General features: G+C 36.8%; 3 protein-coding genes across 4 annotated transcripts; 2 read left to right on the top strand and 1 right to left on the bottom strand.

Annotated features, from left to right (window-relative positions):
- The first annotated feature begins 1,029 nt into the window (after positions 1 to 1,029).
- Positions 1,030 to 1,860, top strand: LOC137402553 (protein FAM200A-like). Its single transcript, XM_068089056.1, has 2 exons — positions 1,030 to 1,514; positions 1,767 to 1,860. The coding sequence occupies exons 1-2, from the start codon at positions 1,030 to 1,032 to the stop codon at positions 1,858 to 1,860; spliced, it is 579 nt and encodes a 192-aa protein (XP_067945157.1).
- Positions 1,861 to 1,870: 10 nt separating this feature from the next.
- LOC137402555 (protein FAM200A-like) lies at positions 1,871 to 2,998 on the top strand. Its single transcript, XM_068089057.1, has one exon. It carries the CDS (start codon positions 1,871 to 1,873, stop codon positions 2,996 to 2,998), a length of 1,128 nt encoding a protein of 375 aa, XP_067945158.1.
- Positions 2,999 to 3,386: 388 nt separating this feature from the next.
- Positions 3,387 to 27,019, bottom strand: LOC137401597 (uncharacterized). 2 transcript variants are annotated; one of them, XM_068088023.1, is made up of 14 exons: positions 26,796 to 27,019; positions 26,515 to 26,614; positions 18,627 to 18,769; positions 18,457 to 18,492; positions 17,904 to 18,089; positions 15,809 to 15,868; positions 14,878 to 15,129; positions 13,665 to 13,804; positions 12,789 to 12,930; positions 12,174 to 12,287; positions 7,671 to 7,739; positions 5,591 to 5,780; positions 5,029 to 5,108; positions 3,387 to 4,122 (listed from the first exon to the last, which is right to left on the bottom strand). In XM_068088023.1, the coding sequence occupies exons 1-13, from the start codon at positions 26,908 to 26,910 to the stop codon at positions 5,033 to 5,035; spliced, it is 1,623 nt and encodes a 540-aa protein (XP_067944124.1). In that variant the 5' UTR covers positions 26,911 to 27,019; the 3' UTR covers positions 3,387 to 4,122; positions 5,029 to 5,032. The 2 variants fall into 2 exon arrangements, with proteins under 2 accessions (XP_067944124.1, XP_067944126.1); XM_068088025.1 differs by lacking the exon at positions 18,457 to 18,492.

A 27,019-nucleotide genomic window follows, 5' to 3' on the forward strand; every position in this document is an offset into this window, starting at 1 on the left:
TAGAAATTGTCATTTTTTATAATTTATAAAGTTTCCGAGAATTTTAGTACCTCTATAGATCTTTCATTTTAATCAAACACAACTACATATCATCACTCACCAGATACATACCATCTAGGGAATGTTCAGCATGTGTTACATATACATACCATCTGAGGCATATTCATCATGCGTTCCACATACATGTTCATACCATCTAAGGCACATCTAGCATGTATTACATATACATCCGATCTATGTAGTATCCAGCATGCGTTACATATACATACCATCCAGTATGCATTACATATACATACCATCCAAGGCGTGTCAAGCAGGTGTCACAGATACTTATTATCTAAGGTGTCCAGCATGTGTTCCATATACATACCATTTAGAGTGTATACAGAGTGTTACATGTACATACCATCGAGAGTGTACCCAGCATGTGTTCCGTATACATACCATCTAGAGCCGGGCTGGGCAAAGTGCGGCTCTAGAGCCGCATGCGGCTTTTGCGAATTTTGTCGCGGCCCTTTCAACTCTGAAAATTCAAATTCTTTTGACGTATATAAAAATATCCTTATAATATACTGTACAAAACTACATGCGTTGTGACATATTAGGTTTATCTAAAAGTGCACTATTACTGCATTATATATAGCCTACACATGCATCATGAGTCATAATTCATGACATCATGTACATGTAGCTTTTCTGATGTAATAACGTCTGTTGCTGACCTAATGAGGTCAAATATAGAATGCTCCAGAAAGGTTCATCAGGAAGTGATTTCATCATGATTTCATAATGCTGGCTTATATAAGATGCTGTGCCTTAGTTGAACATGTCATTTGCAATTGAGCCAATTAATGCAGTGGGGTAGCAATGGCATCGTCAACAAAACGAACCATTCCCAGAGTTACAATGGAAGCCTCACAAAGTAAACGAAATAGAAACAAATCTGCAAGAGAATTCCAAGACGAGTGGATCCTGGAATATGCATTCATTTTTAGGCATGGCAAACCGCAATGTCTATTGTCCCAGGAAATGATCACCGCTAACGAGAAGACAAACATCAAACGGCATCATGCGACAAAGCCCAGAGAGTTTACTGCAACATTTCCACTGGGATCTTTAGCTAAAAATCAAAAGCTAAATAAACTTCAAAAATCACCAGCTTCTTCAGAAAATATGCTAGTTTCTTTCACAGCTACTGATAAACGCGCTACAGAAGCTTCTCTACGAGTCTCAAAGATTCTAGCAAAAGCAATGCTTCCCTATTCTCATGCTGAGATTGTAAAAGAATGCATGGTTGAAGCTATGGAAACACTTTTTCCTGATAAGCGTGATGCAATTGGTAAAGTCAAGGCAATACCACTTTCTAGGAAAACTGCCACTGGTAGAATTGAAAGCACTAATGATCATCTCAGAATGACTTTGCTAACCCATATAGACCAGGCAGATTACTTTTCAATCGCCATTGATGAATCTACTGATATAATGGATGTAGCTCAATTAGCAGTCTTCATAAGGTATGTAGGCTACTGTGTGTACAATAACAACTGGTAATCATTTTTGCCATGCATTTGCAAGCTGAAGTCATACAAGTGCATTTTAAGACAGTAAAGAGAGAACACAACTCCAAGTAGAAAATGTTGCACTTATGATGTTTGTTTCAAAATGACTAACCCACACAATTATACTACATGCTTCTTTATGAAGCATCAGTATGTTTTTTTTATAAAGCATAGTATTATGCCATAGTCATATACCCTGTGTTGCAGATTCTTTGATGGTGAAGAAATGAAGGAGCTTCTTAATTTGGTTGGATTAGAAGGAGAAACCACCGTTCAGGCTACCTGTGATGCCCTCGTTTAAAGACTTAAAGATGAAGATACCTTTCCACAAATGCATATCTGTAACAACAGATGGCACACCAGCCACGGTTGGAAGAGATCAAGGGCTGATAACTAGATTGAAGAAGGATATGCCATCAATGCTAGCATTCCATTGCATCATCCACCAAACTGTTTTATGCGGAAAACTAAATGATCACTTTCAACAACTAATGTGTAAGGCTATGAAGATGATCAACTTCGTCAGAAGTCAATCAGCTCTCAGACACAGAATCTTAAGGAAGTTTCTCAAAGAAATCGATGCCACTTTTGAAAATTTACTAACGTACAATAACATTAGATGGCTATGTAAGGGAAATGCTCTGTCAAGGTTGTGGAGTATCCGTCAGGAGCTAACCTCATTTCTAAATACATGCACAAGCCTGAATGCAAGACAGTTTCAAGAGATGAGCTCTTCTGAAGATATGAGTGACCTTGCCTTCCTTGTTGACATCTGTGGCCATTTGAATGATTTGAACCTCAAGCTTCAAGGGAAGAACAAGACTATCATTAATACACTACCAGCTGTTCAAGCCTTCTCCCATAAGTTGGAGTCGTTTCTGGTAGATGTGCAAGGTGATATGCTTCACTTTCCTACTCTAAAGGCATTTTTAGATGACGATGAAGAAATGGCGTCTTGTACAGCTGAGTACACTCACTTCATAGAAAAGCTGCAACAAGAGTTTAGCAATCGATTTAGTCAGTTTGAATCTTTGAAACATATCATACAACTCATAAAAGCACCTCAGAAGGCAAAGCCTAATGGAGAGTGGGTTACTCAGTTACCATTAAAAAGTGTTAATGTCTCATCTCTGCAACTGGAGTTGTGTAACCTCAAAGGTACAGATATAGATGAAATTGAGGAGGGGTTCTACTTGAAGGCGTCAACAAAAGCTGAATATCCACAGCTTGCTCAACTAGGAAGATGGTTGTACACTGTGTTTGCTGCCACATATATATGTGAATCAGCATTTTCATACATGAATAATATCAAGAGCAAGTTGAGATCCACTTTGACCCAAGATCACTTGTGTCATCTCCTAAGAATAGCATGCTGCAGTAGAGAGCCAGACTACCAAGAGATAATGAGCAGCCATAAACAATTCCATGTATCTCACTAAACTTTAGGTTATACAAAGCTCTTTAGGCTCACTTCAACATTATTCAATGCTATTGTAAAAATATTCTAATAAATAAATTTAATTACTATACCACTACCAAACTTGTATTATCAGTATGAAATGTTATACTGATACACATATTATGCGGCTCCCAAAAATCTTGCAACTTTGAAATTTGGCTCTTTGAGAAAAAACTTTGCCCACCCCTGATCTAGAGTGTATCCAGCGTGTTACATGTACATACCATCGAGAGTGCACCCAGCATGTGTTTCATATACATACCATCTAGAGTGTATCCAAAATGTTACATGTAAATACCATCGAGAGTGTATCCAGCATGCATTACGGTTTAATAGTAGACCATCAGTCATGACACATATGATCATGTTTCTTTTATTCTAGACATTAGAAAGCAAAAGAGTGACTATGACAGCAAATAATAAGCAATATCAGAAAAGCTGCTAGGCAGTTGGAGCTACATTGAGTAATGGAGAGAGCATTATCAACTCTGCACTTGGACACCAGAAATGTCATGCGACCGGTTGAAAACAGAAAAACGATGAAACCTAAAATTGCGGATAGCACGACGCATTACATAATTACAACAAGCATTTGATAAAACAATTCCAAAAACGAATTAATGCGTTAGCAAAGTATTTTGCAGCATTTCTGTGATTATTTCCCCAAAAAATTGCTCATTCTTTAAGAACTCTGGGAAAACTGTGCCATTCAATATAAGTACTCAGTTATAATTATGAAAAATATACTGTTATAAAAATATAGCTTACAGGCATTTGAAGCAACTAAACAAAAGAAAAAAGATTGTGAGAGCTCTGTGAAAATATGTTTATATGAAATAAATAATTATAATGTTATCTATTACATGCGAATAGATGTGAATATAGCGCTTTTGATGCTGTATCATATTGCTGCGTAAACAAATAAATACATGTAGGTAATTGTTAGATGTCAAGGATACAAGCTTAATTCACAATACATTTATAGTTTTTAATTATACACCAGAGTTAGCTTTCTTTCTCTATTCACTTGATGTGAGGAGGTCCTCTGCGAAGTAATCCGAGGCGTCCGTTTCCTGTAGGGTTTACGGATATGGCAGAGAATCACTACAACATAACCTAGTTGTACTTGATATAATAAAACTCATCAAGAAAACTGTGAAAGACATTGAGAACATCTTTAGAAAAGATGGATGAAACAATATTTCTCTTTTGAGAATTGAGAAAAATCATACGAAAAGTGACAAACAGAACTCGGCAGATGACAACGATAACGCTGAATTGAAGAGAATTTACAGAAAGGGTAATAGTAGAACAATTCATCGATCTTCCGTTCACCTTGTCACCTGCTACTGTACTGTACACTCATTCACCTTGTCACCTGCTACTGTACTGTACACTCATTCACCTTGTCACCTGCTACTGTACACTCATTCACCTTGTCACCTGCTACTGTACACTCATTCACCTTATCACCTGCTACTGTACTGAACACTCATTCACATTGTCACCTGCTAGTGCACTGTACACTCATTCACCTTGTCACCTGCTACTGTACTGTACACTCATTTACCTTGTCACCTGCTACTGTACTGTACACTCATTCACCTTGTCACCTGCTACTGTATTGTACACTTATTCACCTTGTCACCTGCTACTGTACTGTACACTCATTTACCTTGTCACCTGCTACTGTACACTCATTCACCTTGTCACCTGCTACTGTACACTCATTTACCTTGTCACCTGCTACTGTACTGTACACTCATTCACCTTGTCACCTGCTACTGTATTGTACACTTATTCACCTTGTCACCTGCTACTGTACTGTACACTCATTTACCTTGTCACCGGCTACTGTACACTCATTCACCTTGTCACCTGCTACTGTACTGTACACTCATTCACCTTGTCACCTGCTAGTGTACTGTACACTCATTTACCTTGTCACCTGCTACTGTACGGTACACTCATTTACCTTGTCACCTGCTAGTGTACTGTACACTCATTTACCTTGTCACCTGCTACTGTACTGTACACTCATTGGCGGTTTGAGGCCAGTGCGACCAGCAGGCACTGGAATACTTCCGGTCCTAGCAAAACATGATAGATAGGAAGTACATGAGGGTTTAAAAATAATATGACATGGTAACTAACTGCACTACATAAAAAACGACATATCAAATGCCTATAATATGGCTCCCACAACTACCATTACTCGGCGATGTCTCTTGTTTACAGAAACCACAACCGAGAGATACGCATACCAGGTCAGTGGTATTATTGTCAGGACTTAGGATATCAGTCGATGTTGTGTATTATAGTTCAAATGGCAAAAATTAACTTTCTAGGAAGCAAAAAATATGTAACAGATGATCCATAGGATGAACACGCATGCAGCCTATGCGAGCCGACCATCTATAAAAGAGCATTATGTTTATAAAGGTGTTATTAAAGAAATGATTGAAGAATAGAATTAGAAAAATGATTACAGTGACGTCAAGCATGACTAAATAGGACTTACATTTTTGGAGAAACTATCAATGACAGAGTTTACCAAAAGAACTGCACATACCTCGACTTTGTCTTTCCAGGTATGGCGGTGTTTGGTTTCCTCAGGCCTGATGTTTTGGGTGAATGGAGGCTTCGAGGTGAAAGACTACTTTTAATTTGAGGGCCTTGTTTGCTGACTGCCCTGTCAGCTCTAGAGTTGATTACCGACTTGTGTAGAATAGGAGTGTCTCCATTATGCTCAACGGCTGCTGCTACATGATATATAAAAATCATAGGTGTCAGTGCAGTTAGCGAGGTCTAGTTGGAAGCTGATGAGAAATGTGCGAGATGTGAACCAACTTATGTAAACAACACAAAATGGCAATGTTGCTGTGGTTTACATTTCACACAATGAACAATCTGCATATATATACATATATACATACAATATATATATACATATATATGTATATATTATATTATGTATCAATATATATATTTCTCAAAGTCTGTTCGTGTGTTTGTCGGAAATCTGGTTATAGAACTTAAAATCTTTGAGCTCACTCTGTATTGCACTAGTGATAAAAGACAAGAGCGTATTCTGTATTGTACTAGTGGTAAGGACAAGAGCGTACTCTGTATTGTACTAGTGATAAGGACAAGAGCTCACTCTGTATCGTACTAGTGGTAAGGACAAGAGCTCACTCTGTATTGTACTAGTGGTAAAGACAAGAGCTCACTCAGTATTGTACTAGTGGTAAGGACAAGAGCTCACTCTGTATTGTACTAGTGGTAAAGACAAAAGCTCATTCTGTATTGTACTAGTGATAAGGACAAGAGCTCACTCTGTATTGCACTAGTGATAAGGACAAGAGCTCACTCTGTATCGTACTAGTGATAAGGACAAGAGCTCACTCTGTATTGTCCTAGTGATAAAGACAAGAGCGTATTCTGTATTGTACTAGTGGTAAGGACAAGAGCGTACTCTGCATTGTACTAGTGATAAAGACAAGAGCTCACTCTGTATTGTACTAGTGGTAAGGACAAGAGCGTACTCTGTATTGTACTAGTGGTAAGGACAAGAGCTCACTCTGTATTGTACTAGTGGTAAGGACAAGAGCGTGCTCTGTATTGTACTAGTGATAAGGACAAGAGCTCACTCTGTATTGTACTAGTGGTAAAGACAAGAGCTCACTCTGTATTGTACTAGTGGTAAGGACAAGAGCTCACTCTGTATTGTACTAGTGGTAAAGACAAGAGCTCACTCTGTATTGTACCAGTGGTAAAGACAAGAGCTCACTCTGTATTGTACCAGTGGTAAAGACAAGAGCTCACTCTGTATTGTACTAGTGGTAAGGACAAGAGCTCACTCTGTATTGTACTAGTGATAAGGACAAGAGCTCACTCTGTATTGTACTAGTGGTAAAGACAAGAGCTCACTCTGTATTGTACTAGTGGTAAGGACAAGAGCTCACTCTGTATTGTACTAGTGGTAAGGACAAGAGCTCACTCTGTATTGTACTAGTGATAAAGACAAGAGCTCACTCTGTATTGTACTAGTGGTAAAGACAACAGCTCACTCTGTATTGTACTAGTGGTAAGGACAAGAGCTAACTCTGTATTGTACTAGTGGTAAGGACAAGAGCTCACTCTGTATTGTACTAGTGGTAAGGACAAGAGCTCACTCTGTATTGTACTAGTGATAAGGACAAGAGCTCACTCTGTATTGTACTAGTGGTAAAGACAAGAGCTCACTCTGTATTGTACTAGTGGTAAGGACAAGAGCTCACTCTGTATTGTACTAGTGGTAAGGACAAGAGCTCACTCTGTATTGTACTAGTGATAAAGACAAGAGCTCACTCTGTATTGTACTAGTGGTAAAGACAACAGCTCACTCTGTATTGTACTAGTGGTAAGGACAAGAGCTAACTCTGTATTGTACTAGTGGTAAGGACAAGAGCTCACTCTGTATTGTACTAGTGGTAAGGACAAGAGCTAACTCTATGTTTCTAAGCTCAGCCTAGTCATTACGAAGTGCTACAAGCTTCTCTATTCCAATGAAAACACAAAAACACGCAAGGGAAAATGTTCCAAGGTGCTAACTACTATGATACACAAACTCAAAAACAATTGTGGCTGTGAAGAAGGAAGCTATTTCTTACGGGCAGCAATCTTGTGACCAGAAGACTTTCGTATCCTAAATGTTCCACTGCCCTGCATTGATTTCTCCTCTGTAACAAAGATGTCGTTATTCATAACAATAAATCTATCACATCTAAAATAGGGGTCTATTATAGATAACATATTTTAGTGTTTATACATGCAACAGTCTCAGCTCTATTATAATACTAGAAATTCCCCTGTCATACAGCCCACGACCTGATAATGGAATAAGTGATAATGGAAAAAAGAAATGGCAGTGCTGGTTGTTGAAAAAGTAGTAGTCAAAAATTATGTTTTACAACAATAACTCACACCTAATCACACAAAGAATCACACCTAATCTACTACTATCTCAAAGCTATGTTTTACAACAATAAATAACACCTAATCACACAAAAAATCCCACCTAATCTACTACTATCTCAAACCTATGTTTTACAACAATAAAATGAATATTAATTAAAGCTGTTGGCCTAACCTACTGTAATGTATGTGATTTAACAACAACAATAAGGAAATATGTTTATTATAACTCTGAAATGCAAAATTAGAAGTAAAATGGCAAGCTACTGTGTACTATACACAGTGTGAAAGTTGGTTGTGCTGAATGTAGAATGGTTTTGATAGCGATCTTTAACAGAAAGCAATTATGAGCGTTCACGCGTCTGGAAGTTTTCTGCAAACTGGAGCAAAACTTAAAAAATGTTCTCGTCATATAGGGGCATTGTAGTTCGGCCCTAGCTTGTACATAAGTTGTAAAGAATTTCGGCTAACGTTTTAAATAATTTAATGAAACCTTTGAAAATTGGACAAAAAAACACAGGCTGATAAACTGTGTACCACAATTTCGTACCTGTAAATCGGTCTACGCCTCAAACGGTCGACGTTTATTACAGAAACCTTCGGGATAAATTCGATTAATTATTCTTATAATTAAATCTAACAAAAATATTAGAAACCTAAGCAAGTAAACAATGCCATAGACTGATGAAATGAGCACGTTTTTCTCGTGAAATGCGCACTGCTAAATAGTTCTACTATCTGTCGCACGGCTTTATTGGCGTATCATAGGCCGGTCTTAACTACAGTAATACTTCAACTTACGAGTGCTCCAACGTACGAAAAACTTGAGATACGAGCCAGCTTTTAAGCAAGTTTTAGCACTAACATACGAGCCATGTTTGAGATACGAGCACGTGAGTCAGTCGCCAAGTATGCCGGAGGTGTTTTATGAGAACAGCATCACTCTGTATTTTTCAAATGCTCACATTATACTTTTGTACCGTGATTTTTGTGCGCGATTTTCAATGCAGAATTATGCGAATTAAAAGTACTGTGCGTAGACCGAAAGTTTGCCAGTAAAATAAAAGATGAAATGCAAAGAAAAAGCAAATGATAACAATTATTAAACGGAAAATTATTGAAAAATGTGCGAAGTGTGTATGCGTGATTGAGCTAGCTCAGCAATATGACAGAAAAATATTCACAATTATCAAACAGAAGGATTATATTCAGGGCATTTATTTAGTTCGCAAAAGGACTAACCATAGTTTCTAAACGGCGCGGTGATCTTCACGACCGCTGATGGAGAGACTGCTCAGGAATTGGATAAAAGATCAACAATTGGCCGATGACAGCGTAACTGAACGATGCTATGTGAAAAGGCTGGTGCTATCTATCAAAACTATAAACATTTGGACAAGTTGGCTAGTGGTCGTACATTAACCGTTTGTGACGACACCTGTGTTCGTCCTAATCGCAACATGTTGAAAGGGCGACAAAGGCAAACGTCCTTAGATAGGTTTATCTTAAAACGGCCGGCTAGTCGTGAAGGCGAAACAACAAAAAAATTAGCTAACCAGCGAGAAACTTCAAACTATGAACGCCGAAGAAATTTTAATTATGCTAAGTTAAAAATGAAAGTTTGCTTTTAGGTTTGCTTCTAAGTTTGTCTTTTAAGACTTTGATAAAATCCAAATTTATCAAAGTCAACTGTTATAATGAAGGATAACTCTCTATAACTCCTAGGATATCTCCCTCTCTGGCAAATGCTAGCGTTAGCTGCTATTGTATGTATTTAATTTTACATTTTAATTAACCACATTTCCTTGCATTATTTTCCATTTGTTGTTTTTTAAAAGCTTATGGTAAGTTAGGACAATAACCAACATGTTCTTTCTGTTACAATATCCCTTTTTGAGTGTTTTATTTGCATTTTTTAAAGTATGGAAACCAATCAATATATATTTAATTGTTCTATATATAAATTAATTGCACTAACATGCGAGTAAATTAACATACGAGCTCAGTCTCGGAACGCATTAAGCTCGTAAGTTGAAGTATGACTGTATTATTAAACCAAGCTTTTCAAGCGTTTTGTGGCGATTTTTGGCCGAATTTATCTGTCTATTTATGTATAATCCAATCAGATGGGTAAGTTTTAAGATACTGTCGACACTTTTCAAAGACTTGGTAATATATTTAGATAGGTCTATATGTGTTTTGTATCGTTATTATACTTAAACGACTCTACAAAAAAATGGTTAAATCTGTTGATGAGATTTCGATACAAGGGTTTGTGAAGTTGTTGATGAATAATTTTTGTAAGTTGTGTGCACATGCATTTATCATTTATCCGCTCGTTTGGTCGTGGGATTATATATATACCTACACATACATGTATACGCATGCATATACACATGTACACACATAGATAACGAATACACATACATATATACACATACAGACAACATATATACACAAATATATGAAAAAAGCGTCAAATCTGACTAGAATGATCAATGATAAAAACAGAGCATCAAAATCAGTAAAATGAACTATTACTTTATGAACTATTACTTCAAATACTACATTTCATTACTATTAGATTCATGCTTGCTGAGAGTAATCATGCCATGAAATGCTTTTACCAGTTTTGATTATTATATAACTATTATTATATAACTATTATTATTATTATATATATAACTAACTATTAAAACTTTGTAGCTGGGTGATTAAGCTCGTTAAAGGCATTTTAAAATATCAAGTTTTAAAATTTGCCAATAAATTTTTGCTAGACATGCCTGTTGTAGTAGTTTTAGCTTATATATGCTCCAAGTTAAATATATATACACATAATATATGTATACTAGCTGAATGCCCGGCATTGCCCGTGTAATAAAAGTCTGCACAGAAACTTTATTTTTATTTAACATATAACAATAATTACCCTTGTAACTTTCAAACTTCATATGAGAAAAAGCGTTTTGTGCAGTTTAAATTAAGAAACAAAATAAAACAACTATAAAATAGGTTAAGTGTAAGTGTGAAGTAATTAGCGAGTAATTGCTAAATTAAGTCTGCTTTGCTACGGTTACAATAAAAGATGATTCGGTAATTATAAAATCAAGACAAGCTGAGAAAACAAAATAAAAATCATCAGTATGTTGAATTAATAATAACGATTCTTGCATAGAAGAGTGTGGGTATCAAAAAAGTTCCCGTTCCAGCAGGAGCTATCCATCAAAACTTTGAATACGACGATACTGGTACAAATGTAAAAATTGAGATATCAAACTGTCTTTGTCTGGTACTTTGTCTGACCAAACGGAGAGAGAATGTAGAGGATGTAACGGAGAGAGAATGTAGAGACAACGGAGAGAGAATGTAGAGACAACGGAGAGAGAATGTAGAGACAACGGAGAGAGAATGTAGAGACAACGGAGAGAGAATGTAGAGGATGTAACGGAGAGAGAATGTAGAGACAACGGAGAGAGAATGTAGAGGATGTAACAGAGAGAGAATGTAGAGACAACGGAGAGAGAATGTAGAGGATGTAACGGAGAGAGAATGTAGAGGTTATTCTCAAGATAATAAAATTATTCGTGTAAAAGTATTAGCTTTAGAATCGCGATTTAGCAATTGAACCTTAAGAAAAGCTGGAAATAGAAGTTCACCAAAACACGAAAAAGCATCGTGTTTCATAGAGTTAATAGTTTCCATTAATACGTCATTTAGCATGTACAATCGAGAAAAGGGTATGTGGTATAAGATGAGTAAACTATTGATAAGGAATGTATAGCTCAGGGGTTAAACGCGTGGTTTGAAACATGCGAGTTGCAACCACCGCGAGTTCAAATCCAGCACGCAACGAGCTTTTACCTCCAAAATTTTAATAGCTACAGCTGGACAGGCAGACAACCTGATGGATGTTGACAGATGACAACCTTTGAAATTCATATATATAAAATTCGCATCCAAGTTTCATAGTACTTCAATCACAATCTATTTTCAGCGTAAACAACTTTTGCTAACAGTACACTATCGCATGTATGGATAACGTTGCGTGAAACTAGCACAGAGAATTGACCTAGAACAACAAAATCTTCTCATGCATCGTAAGCATGTTTTTTTCGATCAGTCTACAAACTCTTTGAAAAAGCAACAAAATGACGAAAGGAGATGCAAGTGAGGCTGTGAATGAGGCAAAAACTTTTTACCGGCATTTTGGTGAAGAGACTCGTCATTGCTGCTGGAGATGCTGCCAGTGCTGCTGTCAAGGTCACTAAAATTGAGGCCAGGCACTCCTGAACTGCTAGCTGATGACGTAGAGGCTGTAATAAATGATCTATATTCATACTCGTCCTAAATGCACTACAAGCCTTTTATAGCATTAGTATCATGCATTAGTATCATGCATTAGTACAGGCAATGAAAAATAATAATGATAATCTTTACTATAATAAGAACCGTGTCCGTCCAACCATCTGTCCAAAAAGACATTAACTGCGTTAGGAAAAATTACCTTGCATGAGAATTGAACTCTGATATTCCTTTTTACAGATTGGTGAGCTAACCACTAACCACTTGGCCACAATATCACTTACATGTACTTCATGGAATAATTATACACACAATCGATACTCAAGATGATCTCCCATGGTGCACGAGATTGCCAAGCGTACTGGTAATAATAATAAATGAGAAATAATTAGCATCTCAACATGATAAGCATTCCTTCAATGAGAAGTAAAATATATTCTATTACATACACAAAGTGCACTGTATATTCTATCGTATAAACTAAATACACTGGATCCTAGAAACACGGTTACCTTTTCTCACAGCTGTCAAACTGTCTCTTAGACTCTGTTCCTGCAATTTAGCCAGAGTTTGTATGTCCAAGCTTTCTCTCTTTGATGTGTCTTCTTGCCTGGCACCCATCCTGCGCTTGAAAGTATTCTCTGGCAGAGCCCCCTTCAGTGTACAATGTACAATGTACAATGTACAATGTGAACATGACTAACTGCTAAATTCTATTAACTATCAGTTCAATTACGATACTCACCACACCGTCACCCAGTCAGTGATACCACACTGTCACCCAGTCAGTGATACCACACCGTCACCCAGTCAGTGATACCACACCGTCACCCAGTCAGTGATACCACACCATCACCCAGTCAGTGATACTCACCACACCATCACCCAGTCAGTGATACTCACCATATCGTCACCCAGTCAGTGATACTCTCCACATCGTCACCCAGTCAGTGATACTCACCACATCGTCACCCAGTCAGTGATACTCTCCACATCATCACCCAGTCAGTGATACTCTCCACATCGTCACCCAGTCAGTGATACTCACCACATCATCACCCAGTCAGTGATACTCACCACATCGTCACCCAGTCAGTGATACTCTCCACATCGTCACCCAGTCAGTGATACTCACCACATCGTCACCCAGTCAGTGATACTCACCACATCGTCACCCAGTCAGTGATACTCTCCACATCGTCACCCAGTCAGTGATACTCACCACATCGTCACCCAGTCAGTGATACTCTCCACATCGTCACCCAGTCAGTGATACTCACCACATCGTCACCCAGTCAGTGATACTCACCACATCGCCACCCAGTCGGTAATACCACACCATCACCCAGTCAGTGATACCACATCGTCACCCAGTAAGTGATACTCACCACACAATCGCCATCTGAATGGTCAAGACTGTTCGGGGAATCGGTTAGACGCCTCTGGGCTTCAAGGACTGCGCTGCTGTCTACAGTGTGCGTTTTATTTCTGGTAAGAACATAGGTGCTCGAGTCACCGGCAGCCATTGCTGCAATAACACATTAAGCAGATGATGAAGAGAGGTAAGTCTATACTCATCCACTAAAGTGACCTTAGGATACAGAGTAAGCAAGTAAATAACAGGAAATGAATTGCAATGCTACCATCTGCAAGCACCAGGTTAAGAAACAGTAGAAGCTTTCTATGCAACGCTTATGTTGCAAGGCAGCTCTATGATAAAATCGTCTGTCCATGCTAGTTCAATTAACTCCTCTCAGCTAGAAAAACAACAACGGCGTCGGGAAAGTAAAAACAAAGATTTAAATTTATAATGGTTGTTTGTTGAAAAAGATGGGAAGGAGGAAGCTGAACTATTAGATACATGCATCCGCACATCGACCAGCCAGCAACTGCGCCGAGAGCAGTGAAAAAAGGGCAAGCTTTTACAGAAGAGACTACAGCAGCCATAGTGCACTTTTACAGAAGAGACTACAGCAGCCATAGTGCACTTTTACAGAAGAGACTACAGCAGCCATAGTTCACTTTTGCTGCCTGCCACTTGCCACTAGCCTGGCACATTGCCAAAAGGCTTATTTGAGTAAACTACTATCCGTATTGCTAAAGTGACCAATGTGAGCCGTGAGAGCAAGCTTTAGTCACATTGCGTTGCATAATACAGAATGTTATGCCTATTTTTACTGACATAAAGGCTCATGTCGGCTCAGCAATCAATGTATATTGTGTAGTTTAGTTGCTAAGATATTTGCCTGGCGAATGAGAGGCAAATATCAGATCAAATTCCAGATCAAATCCAGAATGAAAGAGATATTTCATTCATAAATTGATTGCCATAGCTAGACAAACTGAAACATTCACACAAAATTGGAGATTTATATATAGATGAACAGCCAACATTAAATTTTGACTGCGATCTCAGGCCATATTTCAATGCTCTGTGCAGGCATTCACAAACACCTTGTCAACGTGGCATATATTTATAGGTTAAATTGTGAAGACGTACAGGGCATACCCACTACACCGCACATGGGAAAGGACCTGCAAGTAACCATACTCTGAACGGACAAACGCTTTGTGTTGTTGATAGGTTAGGCGAGCACTTACCATTCTCCCGTGGCTTCTTAGTGGCTCTTTTATACTTAGTGGGCGTGTCATGGTGGGTGTCAGAATTTAGAGAATCAGCATTGGTCGGGCTACCAGTGCTACTGCTACTAGAGGAAACCTGGTTCTCTACCATATCTTTGACAGGTGATTTTTTAATCTTTTGTTTTGGACGAGTAAATGTTCCTGTATTGTAGCCGGTGGTGCCGGGAGGTGCTAGGTGCTGTTCTGATGCATGTTTAGGAAGTGCAGGCTCTAGAGGAGCAACAGAAAACTGGAGACCAGCCGTGAGCAACTAAATATTTCAAGCAAAAATAATCTATTAAGCAGAAAAAAAGTGTGAACTTGTAACGTGTAAAAGGGGCACAAGCTCCACATGCGTAACCGCAATCTCCAAACAAGCTCAACTCCATAAATTGTTGCTATGTTTGCAAAGTCTAGAAATATTTCATATTTGCTTACTACAGTAACAGTAAAGGACTTGACTTGGATTAATCACCGGCAAACCAATCACGTTCCTATTGCTCAACCGAGCTGGATTCACTAGCTATGGTGAAATATACGATTTGATATTTTATTTGATTATGCATTTTTTGACCAGTTTTGCTTACTAGTAATTCAACAAAGTCAAGAATTTTCAGAGAAAAACGTTGTTAGGAAAGTTGTTGACAGTTGAAAATTAAAATCAGTTAACTGAAAGTAAAACATGTTGGTCACAAGATCAGAACTCATAATAGAACAACAAACTAGCGTGTTGCCGTTGCTGCGGCAAAACACAAAATATAGCTGTGAAATGCAGGCAAACACAAAAGCTGAAAGCTTGTTACAAAATCACAAAAATACACTGTCTGCTAAGCTTCACGATCACTAGCAAATATATCCTCTCAAATATTATCTATATTTTTAAAGACAGTAAAGCAGTAACAGTTCTCACCAATATATGTGTTATTGAGACCGACAGCGCTGCTCTCGCTTTCTTTTCCAAGCACAGACTCTAAAAGAAACCGAATAAGATTTGGTAAACTATTCGCTCATGGGTGTAGATGACACTATAACTATGCCTTAACCCTTCATCTCTACCATAGTAATTATACTATGATGATCCCTTGACCCCCATCCCTACAAGATTAATTACCGTAAAACCTCTAATTGAACGCCACCTCCAATTGACTGCCACCCTGAGAGAAAAGTTGAAAAATAGACCGCCACTCTCCAATTGAGCGCCACCTCCATTTGACATTATTTGATCTTTACGAGCTCATAATATCAACTGATCTGTAGAAATGTGTCTACAAAATCGTACATGTAATAATAATGAATCGTTTATATTAACGACAATGAATTCTCTCATTGCCCAATTCCAAAACTTTTCGTTTTTTTGGCTAAAACTTTGAAAGCGACACCATAGAAATAATCAATAACGGACTAAGGCTGGTAGTAGTTCCCTGTTTAAGGCGGTCTTTCTACATCGAAGTAGCCTACATGTATAAGAAAGACGGCTTAAATTTAAGATAGTATATTAACTTTCAAGGCAACGCTCTAAAAATAATTACTGTCTCAGGCTAATTGTGATTCCTTATTTAACGCAGTCTTTCTACTTTGAAGTACGTATGCATATATGAAATACATGAAATACACTACTAACAGTCTAATAGTAGTTCCTTCTTTAATGCGGCCCTAATATGTCGAAGGGCATGCGTATAAAAACCAGTTCACAAGTTTAGGACCAAAGGTTACGTCTACTAAGCAAACCTTTGCATTGGTTTGCAAACGTTGCATTAGTGCTGAATGCAGCGCGTGAAAGTTTTGCTCGGCTAATAAATTGTTTACTAATTGCATTTTTGCTAAATACACAGCGCGTAAAAGTTTGGCTCAGCCAAAAATTGTTTGGACGCTAATATCGACTAGTTCAGCAGTACAGAAAAGAGTTTAGGCCAGAAGATATAGTAAAAAGTATTGAACAACTAGAAGATGTTCGTTTCGTTCCATCGAAAGCAACAATCAGAACACAGCTATCCGAGCAAACAATAGAAATATTTGTTTTAAAAACGTTAATTTTTGTTTTTGCATGTAATATAAGTGTGATTCGTTTATGTCACTTGTTCATAAATATATATTTGTATCATTTGATAGATTATTATTGTATAACTTATAAATACGCAGATTTATAACATGTTGTTTAATAGCATCCTTACAGCTATCTTAACACGACTTACAATTAGATTGATGCTTATAACTCCACTTACATTGCACATAAAAAGCTAGTTTTGGCTGCAAACTGTAGCAAACATATCAAAGAGTGCAATGAGTTTTTGTTTGTTAAATATAGATATAAAAGAAAAATATGGCTTCAAATTTAGAATAAATAAAAATAAATAGAAACAAAAATCGAAAATGCCAACAAATTGCAAAGAAGGACGCAGGATATAATATCATTGCAGGTCAATTGCAAGGAATAGGTATCAATTAGTAGAGACATTTCTCGGTTTCTTGATGCACATTTATGAAGAGATCTTTGACAAGTTGGAGGTAAGTTAGCAGATTTATTGCTTCCAAAAAAAGAGGTTTTTATCAGAAAAAGAGGGCTATATTATAAGAAAAGGGCTCTATTATAAGAAAAGGGCTCTATTATAAGAAAAGGGAAAAATATGGAAGACATTCGCTTCACCCGAAAAGGGGCTAAATTTATTCTCAAAGATTCTGACAAGCTATTTGAAAAATACAACGTCTGCCTCAATTTATACGCTACCCATATTTGACTGCCAATATAGAAGAAGGGTTGAAAAATATAACGCTATGACGTTCAATTAAAGTGTTACGGTATATTAAAACCATATACATGTAGATTTTATTATTTATAACTATTAAAAATATAGTATATTTTGTGTACACGAGTGTGACAACTGTGGATGCGCGCTGAATGTTTTAGTTTGGGTGTCAAGTGATTCAAGTTTGCTTTGTTATTAATTTGCTGGCAGCATTGTCATAAGTGAACAGGATAATTTTTAACAGAAAATGAACAAACTCACGCATGTACTCCATCACATCTTTGTCTTCTGGCGCTTGCTCAGTCGATGTGTATAATGACGATTGGCTACCGTCGGTAGAACTGCTGCTTGGACTCTGAGTGGACAAAAGAGATGATGACGAGGGGGCGGATTGATGGTTAACTCCATTAGTGAAAGGGAAGGGGGATGTTGGAGAAGGAGTAGGTTCTGTAACAGTTCAACAATACTACTCTGATGAAAGTATTAACAAACTGTCAAGGGGCAGCGAAAAGTTAAAACAAAACTGATCAAGGCTCTATAATCTGTACAAAGTTATAAGAAATAGTGAGAGAACTTTACGAAATGCAAGAACCAATAATGTGCTAGTATGGTTGTTAATACAGGCCGAAACTGAAAGTGAACTGTTCAACAATTGAACAGTATGAATATTCAGGTTGCATCCATATACAATGTAACTTATACAGGATAGGATCCATTGCATACGCAGTGTGATAATAGCAAGCTTGGTGGAAACCCATAAAATAAAGGAATGATAGACTGTTCTAATAGAAACATGCTCAAAAGATAGACTTACTCTGAATGACTGGTAAACCATGGTTCGCATTCAGCTCTGCAATAATTAGTTGTAATGTTCACATTTAGCTTTCCATCATTACTACTTCCCTCTTTCCCCCATATTCTAATAGCCTTTCCAGAGCCACATAAGATAACATACTATACTAAGCTACAAAATGGAAAACTCACCCTTCTCAATATCTCGGAGTTTGTGAGAGAGAGCCCTTCTGCGAGGAAGCACATCAGAACTTTCAAACACTGCCCACATCTTTTTCTTCAGTATCCTAGTAGAAAGTGGATCTGTTTTCTTAGACTCGGGGGAGCTGTACAGCCTATAAAAACAAAACTACCATACTAATAGAGAGCATGATTCAATATTAGTAGTCATCCATACACGAATAGGTTTTTGTGCGACATGCATGACACAATGCGACATGCATGACACAATGTTACATACATGACACAATGTTACATACATGACACAATGTTACATACATGACACAATGTTACAAACATGACACAATGTTACATACATGACACAATGCTACATACAAGACACAATGTTACATACATGAACATGCATCGAAAGGTAAATGTTGAAATACAAGTAAAAGCAGGCCTACATGTTAGCAAGTATTAAATGCAGATATGTAGATGAAATAATACCTATATATGAGTAGACTAGTCTCTATGCACTCAATTGTGTTTGAGAACTTATAAAACACATTGTGGGTGCATGCACAGAGTGTACAACTGCCAGTGCATATGTCTACAACTACCGGGGTATATGTCTACAACTGCCAGTGCATATGTCTACAACTGCCGGTGCATATGTCTACAACTCCCAGTGCATATGTCTACAACTGCCAGTGCATATGTCTACAACTGCCAGTGTATATGTCTACAGCTGCCAATGTATATGTCTACAACTGCCAGTGTATATGTCTACAACTGCCAGTGTATATGTCTACAACTGCCAGTGTATATGTCTACAACTGCCAGTGCATATGTCTACAACTGCCAGTGCATATGTCTACAACTGCCAGTGTATGTGTCTACAACTGCCAGTGTATATGTCTACAACTGCCAGTGTATATGTTTACAACTGCCAGTGTATATGTCTACAACTGCCAGTGTATGTCTACAACTGCCAGTGCATATGTCTACAACTGCCAGTGCCTATGTCTACAACCGCCAGTGTATATGTCTACAACTGCCAGTGTATATGTTTGCAACTGCCAGTGTATATGTTTGCAACTGCCAGTGTATATGTCTACAACTGCCGGTGTATATGTCTACAACTGCCAGTGTATATATCCACAACTGCCAGTGCATATGTCTACAACTGTCAGTGCATATGTTTGCAACTGCCAGTGTATATGTTTGCAACTGCCAGTGTATATGTCTACAACTGCCGGTGTATATGTCTACAACTGCCAGTGCATATGTCTACAACTGCCAGTGCCTATGTCTACAACTGCCAGTGTATATGTCTACAACTGCCAGTGTATATGTCTACAACTGCCGGTGTATATGTCTACAACTGCCAGTGTATATATCCACAACTGCCAGTGCATATGTCTACAACTGCCAGTGCATATGTCTACAACTGCCAGTGCATATGTCTACAACTGCCAGTGTATATGTTTGCAAATGCCAGTGTATATGTTTGCAACTGCCAGTGTATATGTCTACAACTGCCGGTGTATATGTCTACAACTGCCAGTGTATATATCCACAACTGCCAGTGCATATGTCTACAACTGCCAGTGCATATGTCTACAACTGCCAGTGCATGTCTACAACTGCCAGTGCATAACGAAAACATTTCATTCATGATAAATATGTTTTCTTAGATTCCTTCGCAAGTCACTGACAAATAGTTGAAAGAAGCTGTAGAAGAAGATAACTCCAAGTTGAAGTATGTGTGGGACTAAAGGAATGCTCATTGCGTAAACCATTACATATGGCACATAAGGTCTCTCCCTAGGGCAGGGATGGCCAAATGATTTTGGCCATGATCCGTTACAGCCAAATCTGACACATTAAAGATCCACAACACATTAAAGATCCACAACAAGCTGTAGATGTGCATTTTTCTTTTTTACTATACATAAACATGCAATTATTTGTGTACATCTTAAAACAAGGCCTCAAACACAATTTTTAAAAAAACTTTTTATATATTTAATTTGACTAAAAATTGGTGAATGAATGTGATGTAATAAATATGTCTGATATCAGTGAGAAAATGATGAGAGGGCTTTGAATTCACAATACTATCAAAACGAGGTTTACTGCTATTTGCAGTGACTCTTTATGTTCATAGAGATGGGTATTTATAGGTCATGTTTCATGATATTTTTCACAAAATTCATTGCTGAATACAATGAATTTACAAAAAAATTCTAAGAAAAGTTTATAAAAATCTTTTTAAAACCAAATTTAAAAAAAATACTTGAAAAATCTTTTTTAACAGCCAACTTGAAAGATCCACAAAAAAACTAAAAAGATCCAGATCCGGATCTAGATCCGCCATTTGGCCATAGCTGCCCTAGGGTATGGGCAGAGAATACAAGTGCCTCAAACTTGGCAGAGAACAAATAAATCTGTTCAACAGCTTATGCACACTCAAATGCTTTCATGAAAACAGTCGATTTGCGGTGATCTAAGAAAGCAACAAATGTAATTTTGCAACAGAAAGGAGCAATGAGAAAGGAAGCAGATGGAACAGTAATAATTTCCTGGCATCAGTTCGAAGCCAGAAGGCAGCTCCCAAAAAAACTTGGATTGCTTCGAGTGGATTGCACCCATTCCAGAAGCTCTGCATAAGTTAGCATGGGCACAGCTCAACAGCGTTTTCCATCGATAGGAGAGTAGATAACGTGTAGTTATCACTCTAGGGGGAGATAACTCTATGGGAGTGAGTAGATAACGTGTAGTTATCACTCTAGGGGGAGATAACTCTATGGGAGTGAGTAGATGGGGCATCTGTGGACTGAAGCATACCTAATTGCATTCATAAATTCGGAGGATAATTGGCAGCCGACAGTGACTAATGCTAATTGAACTGGCATTAGTCACTGTCCGTACATTAGTGTACACTGGCAATGACTCATTTCTGCCATAGATTGTACTCTTTTCCTGCATTTATTAACTACTTATGCAACAACAAGGCGATTTGGGAAGTGGAATCGGGTGAAATGATTCGCAATATGATTCATTTGCAAGTTATTAAAGGTTCACTTGCAAAAAATTCCTGTTACAGCTATTTGGTATCAAAAAATTTACCATGCCTTACTCCGCTGTGTTGTAGGTGCAAAATATGTGAAAATGTGATTACAAGCTCTTAAAAGCTCAAAAACGAAGAGTTAACGCAGCCATCACGAAACTGCCTTAGTTTTGAATCTCTTTATTTCTATGACGTTCCCAAACAATGTGGTTAAAAACTGTGAAGATGCGATTAACTCTTCGTTTTTGAGCTTTGGAAACTTATAATCACATTTCTACATATTTGGTACCTACAACACAGCAGAGTGTAAGACATGGTGGAATCTTTTGATATCAAATGCCGTAACTGTAATGTGAATTTTGTTGCAAATCAACCTTTAACCAGTCAAAATGAATCTGAAAAGTACTATTGAAAAAGGTAAAAATGATACAAAAATGCTCAGCCTATAATTGGCCAGCTAACTGCGACATATTGCTCATTATTGAAAATATGAACCACCTATACTGGTCATTCATATCAACTGCATTCAAGTGATTAATTACACTGAAATGATAGCATCTCCAAGTTTTTTAGCAATTAGGCATGTCAATTTATCATGTGACAGTCAGAGGTTCAGAGGTTCTAACTAAACTCTGTTTCTCCATTTTAAAATATACAACTTTGAACAGTCCATCAAGAAGAGCATGCAAGTCTGAACAACAATATTATATTTTTGCTTTATTTGACGAGATCATGAGGTCGTGAAGGCCTATTTAGGGCATGTATTTAGGGCGTGAGACCACAAAAAGACAGGTTTTTGTGGACCTACTTTCTGAAAAGACCAGTACTACCCCTTAGACTTTAACATGTTAGATAGGCTAGTCAAAGGCATCAAAGATGCATTTAATGACAAACTAGCTGTACTACCCGGCGTTGCTCGGGTAATAAAAAATCTCGCAAAGAAAGCTTATTTGTATTTAACATATAACAACATTTGACATTCTAACTTTCAGACTAAATATCTTGAGAAAAGTGTTTTGTGTAGTTGAAATAATTTACGAGAAAATAAAAACAACTGTAGAGGTTTTCAAATTTTGTCAAATAACAGTAACTTTCAAACTTCCTATCATGAGGAAAATGTTTTTTGCAGGCCAAATAAATTAAAAAAAATAAAATAACTATAAAGGGTTTAAATGTAAATGTGAAATAATTAGCAAGTAATAGTTAAATTGAGTCTGTTTTGCTAAGATTACAATACAAAATGATTAGGTAATGATACAATTAATACGAATCGAGAAAACAAAATAAAAATCTTGAATATGTTCAAGTAATAATAACAATTGGTGCATAGAATTGAAGTGTGTGTACAAAGGAGGTTACTGTTCCACCAGAAGCTATCCATCAAAACTTGGAATACGACGATATTGGTACAATTGTAAAAATGAGATATGGTACCGTCTTTGTCTGACCGAATGAAGAAAAAATGTCAAGGCCATTCCTACTCGAGATAATACAATTGTTCGCGTGAAAAGAATTGGCTTATGAAAAATATTTCTTAACACGGCATTGTAACGCGTGGGCCCAATGCTAAAAGAATTGATATATATATACAGTCATACTTCGACTTACGAGCTTAGTGCGTTCCGAGACTGAGCTCGAATGTCAATTTACTCGCATATTGGTGCAATTTATTTATATATAGAACAATTAAATATATATTGATTGGTTTCCATACTCTAAAAAAATGCAAATAAAACACTCAAAACAAGATATTGTAACAGAAAAAACATGTTGGTTATTGTCCTAACTTACCATAAGCTTTTAAAACGTAACAAATAAAAAATAATGCAAAAAAATGTGATTAATTAAAATGTAAAATTAAATACATACAATAGCAGCTAACGCTAGCATTTGCCAAAGAGGGAAATATCCTAGGGAGTTATAGAGAGTTATCCTTCATTACAACAGTTGACTTTGATAAATTTGGATTTTATCAAAGTCTTAAAAGACAAACTTAGAAGCAAACCTAAAAGCAAACTTTCATTTTTAACTTTACGTAATTAAAATTTCTTCGGCGTTCATAAGGTAGTTGGAAGTTTCTCGCTGGTTTGCCAATTTTTCCTTTGTTTCGCTTTCACGACTAGCCGGCCGTTTTAAAATAAACCTATCTAAGGACATTTGCCTTTGTCGCCCTTTCAACATGTTGCAATTAGGGCGAACACAGGTGTCATCACAAACGGTTAATGTACGACCACTAGCCAACTTGCCCGAATGTTTATAGTTTTGATAGATAGCACCGGCCTTTTCACATAGCATCGTTCAGTTACGCTGTCACCGGCCAATTGTTGATCTTTTATCCAATGCCTGAGCAGTCTCGCCATCAGCGGTCGTGAAGATCGCTGCGCCGTTTAGAAATTATGGTTAGTCCTTTTGCGAACTAAATCAATGCCCAGAATATAATCCTTCTGTTTGATAATTGTGAATATTTTTCTGTCATATTGCTGAGCTAGCTCAATCACGCATACACACTTCGCACATTTTTCAATAATTTTCCGTTTAATAATTGTTAGCATTTGCTTTTGCTTTGCATTTCATCTTTCATTTTACTGGCAAACATTCGGTCTACGCGCAGTACTTTTAATTCACATAATTCTGCACAGAAAATCGGGCACAAAAAACACGGTACTAAAGTATAACCTGAGCAGTTGAAAAATACAGAGTGATGCTGTTCTTATAAAACACCTCCGGCATACTTGGCAACTGACTCACGTGCTCGTATCTCAAACATGGCTCGTATGTTAGTGCTAAAACTTGCTTAAAAGCTGGCTCGTATCTCAAGTTTTTCGTACGTTGGAGCACTCGTAAGTTGAAGTATTACTGTATATATATATTGAATATGATAACATCATTGTTAGGATGCCTTATGTAGCTCAGTGGTAGAGCGCTTGCATAATAATAAAGTTGTGAAAACATTCATCTTGAGTTCAAATCCATCAAAACGTGAAATTTATTTGGCAAGATTTTAACAGCTGAAACTACACACTATATACACAAAGATCTCTGAGGGTGTGAACGATGTGACCAGGAAAATTAGGATAAAATGACGCTGTGATTTTCAATGGGTTTTTGTAGTAAATTTCATACTAAATTTATGGTAAATTGCAACACAAATAACCAACAGGTTATTTATCTCAGGAGTTTATGGAGTTCTTTTGAAGCTAAATATTTTAGCAACCTGTTGGACAGCCCAAAGAATACGCGTGGGAAGTTGAGAAAAAGTCAGCCAAAAAATATGGAGCCGCATAGCATCTATGGGATGAACAGAAACAGGCACACACACAATGACCAAGTATGAATTATTAATAGAGGTCATTGTTGAGACATTTCAGTCATCCTATATACAGACATATATATATACATACATATTATATACATGCATATATATACACATACATGTATATATGTATATACATACATACACATATATACACATATATATGTATATACATATATACATATACATACATATATATACATTCATATATATACATACATATATATACATATATATATATATATATATATTATATATATATATATAAATATATATATATAAATATATATATATAAATATATACATATATATACATATACTAGCTGTGCTACCCGGCGTTGCCCGGGTAATAAAAAGTCTGAACAGAAAACTGATTAGTATTTAACATATAACAACATTTACTATTGTAACTTTCAAACTACATATCATGAGAGAACTGTTTGGTGTAATTTAATAAACTAAGAGAAAAATGAAAACAACTGTAAAGGTTTTAAAACTTTGTCAAACAACTGCAACTTTCAAGCTGTTAGCCTGGCACATTGCCAATGGAAAATTGCAGTAAGCTGCTGGGCTTCTAATGACAGCACTCTATGACATTGCGTCAGCATTGTTGTCCAGCTGCAGTTATTCTAATAATAGCTATAGCCGGAATGCAGACAGACATACAACATACACACGGACATACTTTGAGAAATATATTTATATATATATATATATATATATCTATATATATATATATATATGTTACACTGAAATGGTGATTAATGCTGATCCAAAGTGCTTTAGTGCTGTGCATTATACACATTTTAAAATGGAATAGATGATTAATACTTGGTCTTAGGAAGGCTTTCAGAGTCTTACAAAGGCTTTCGGGCTTGACAAACTCGCATGATTTTCACACTACAACTCCTTGTTTATTAGCTATTCCATGTACCTTAAATACCATTTTCATTTCAAGAGTGCAAACAAATGTAGATCCGAATTAATACGAAAAAAAAACAAACATACTATGACGGCTAGATTTAGCTTTTTTCTCCGTTAAATTTTACATAAATTATATCATTGAATCTCACGAATAAATAACTTGGTTGTAAGTGAAAGAAAAACATTACAAAACCTAAACAACAGATAAAACAAGGTGTTAACAAAAAAGGTTGATGTATCATTACAGGATTTACAGAGAGCATGTAGCTTAAGCATTTTTATTATCTTATTTTTATTATCTATCAATCATGTTCCATTTATATGAATATGAATACTAAAAGCTCAATTAATGGTTTTCATAACAATAATGCACAGTTTATGTTCAAGATATATTGAGAAACTCTTTGAATAAAACACCAAAAGATGCAAGCAAAATCAAACGCCTGTGCAGTTAACATACTGATAATGTATGCACAACATAAAATCAGCATTAGTTCCAAATTTTATCTGTTCCAGAACCAGGAAAAGAGCGTCATAGTACCATATGTGCTTATGTGAATTAGCATCCGATTATACGTTATTACAAAGCAGACCAAGTAAACACTTACCATTCCATGTCATCATCTAGTGTATCCATTGCCGACAGGTCAAAAAGGTCATCTTCTCCGTCGGAGCTGACACGTCGTCTAGTCAGATGCTTAATTTGGGCTAAGAAATCAAGCAAACGAAACATTGTGCAAGCCATTTTGCAATCAGAAATCGATGAAATAATACTAAATTGAATATTTAAGTAAATTATCTAATGAAAAACTAGAGTATGAAAAAGTGCTAGCATTTTCAACGCAATAAGATTGCACTAGCATTGAGGTATTGTGAAGAATTAACAAACCTTCTTGATGAAGAGACGAGTTACCACTTTGTTTTGATCGCAGAGCCGAGTTTTGTAATTCCAGATCTTTCACTCGGGTTTTTAATTGCTCAACTTCAAGCTCTTTAAAATTCATAATTAAACGTAAATGGCCTTATTTGGCCATATAATTCTATCTTTTCAATATCTAGATCACGAATCTATATAATCTCAATGTACAACAGTAAGTGGATGCGCTTTAGGCC

The sequence above is a fragment of the Watersipora subatra genome, chromosome 8 (assembly GCF_963576615.1).
Source record: "Watersipora subatra chromosome 8, tzWatSuba1.1, whole genome shotgun sequence".
Taxonomy (NCBI): Eukaryota; Metazoa; Bryozoa; class Gymnolaemata; order Cheilostomatida; family Watersiporidae; genus Watersipora; species Watersipora subatra.

Bases quoted from the DNA above. Each gene is read 5' to 3' on its own strand.
- LOC137401597 (XM_068088023.1), bottom strand. From the start codon at position 26,910: ATGAATTTTAAAGAGCTTGAAGTTGAGCAATTAAAAACCCGAGTGAAA. The intron at 5,781-7,670 runs GTAAGAAATAGC...TATATCATGTAG, and splicing joins TGGTCACAAGATTGCTGCCC to CAGCAGCCGTTGAGCATAAT. The intron at 5,109-5,590 runs GTATGTGCAGTT...ATGTTTTGCTAG, and splicing joins CCTGGAAAGACAAAGTCGAG to GACCGGAAGTATTCCAGTGC.
- LOC137402555 (XM_068089057.1), top strand. From the start codon at position 1,871: ATGAAGATACCTTTCCACAAATGCATATCTGTAACAACAGATGGCACA.
- LOC137402553 (XM_068089056.1), top strand. From the start codon at position 1,030: ATGATCACCGCTAACGAGAAGACAAACATCAAACGGCATCATGCGACA. The intron at 1,515-1,766 runs GTATGTAGGCTA...CCTGTGTTGCAG, and splicing joins CAATTAGCAGTCTTCATAAG to ATTCTTTGATGGTGAAGAAA.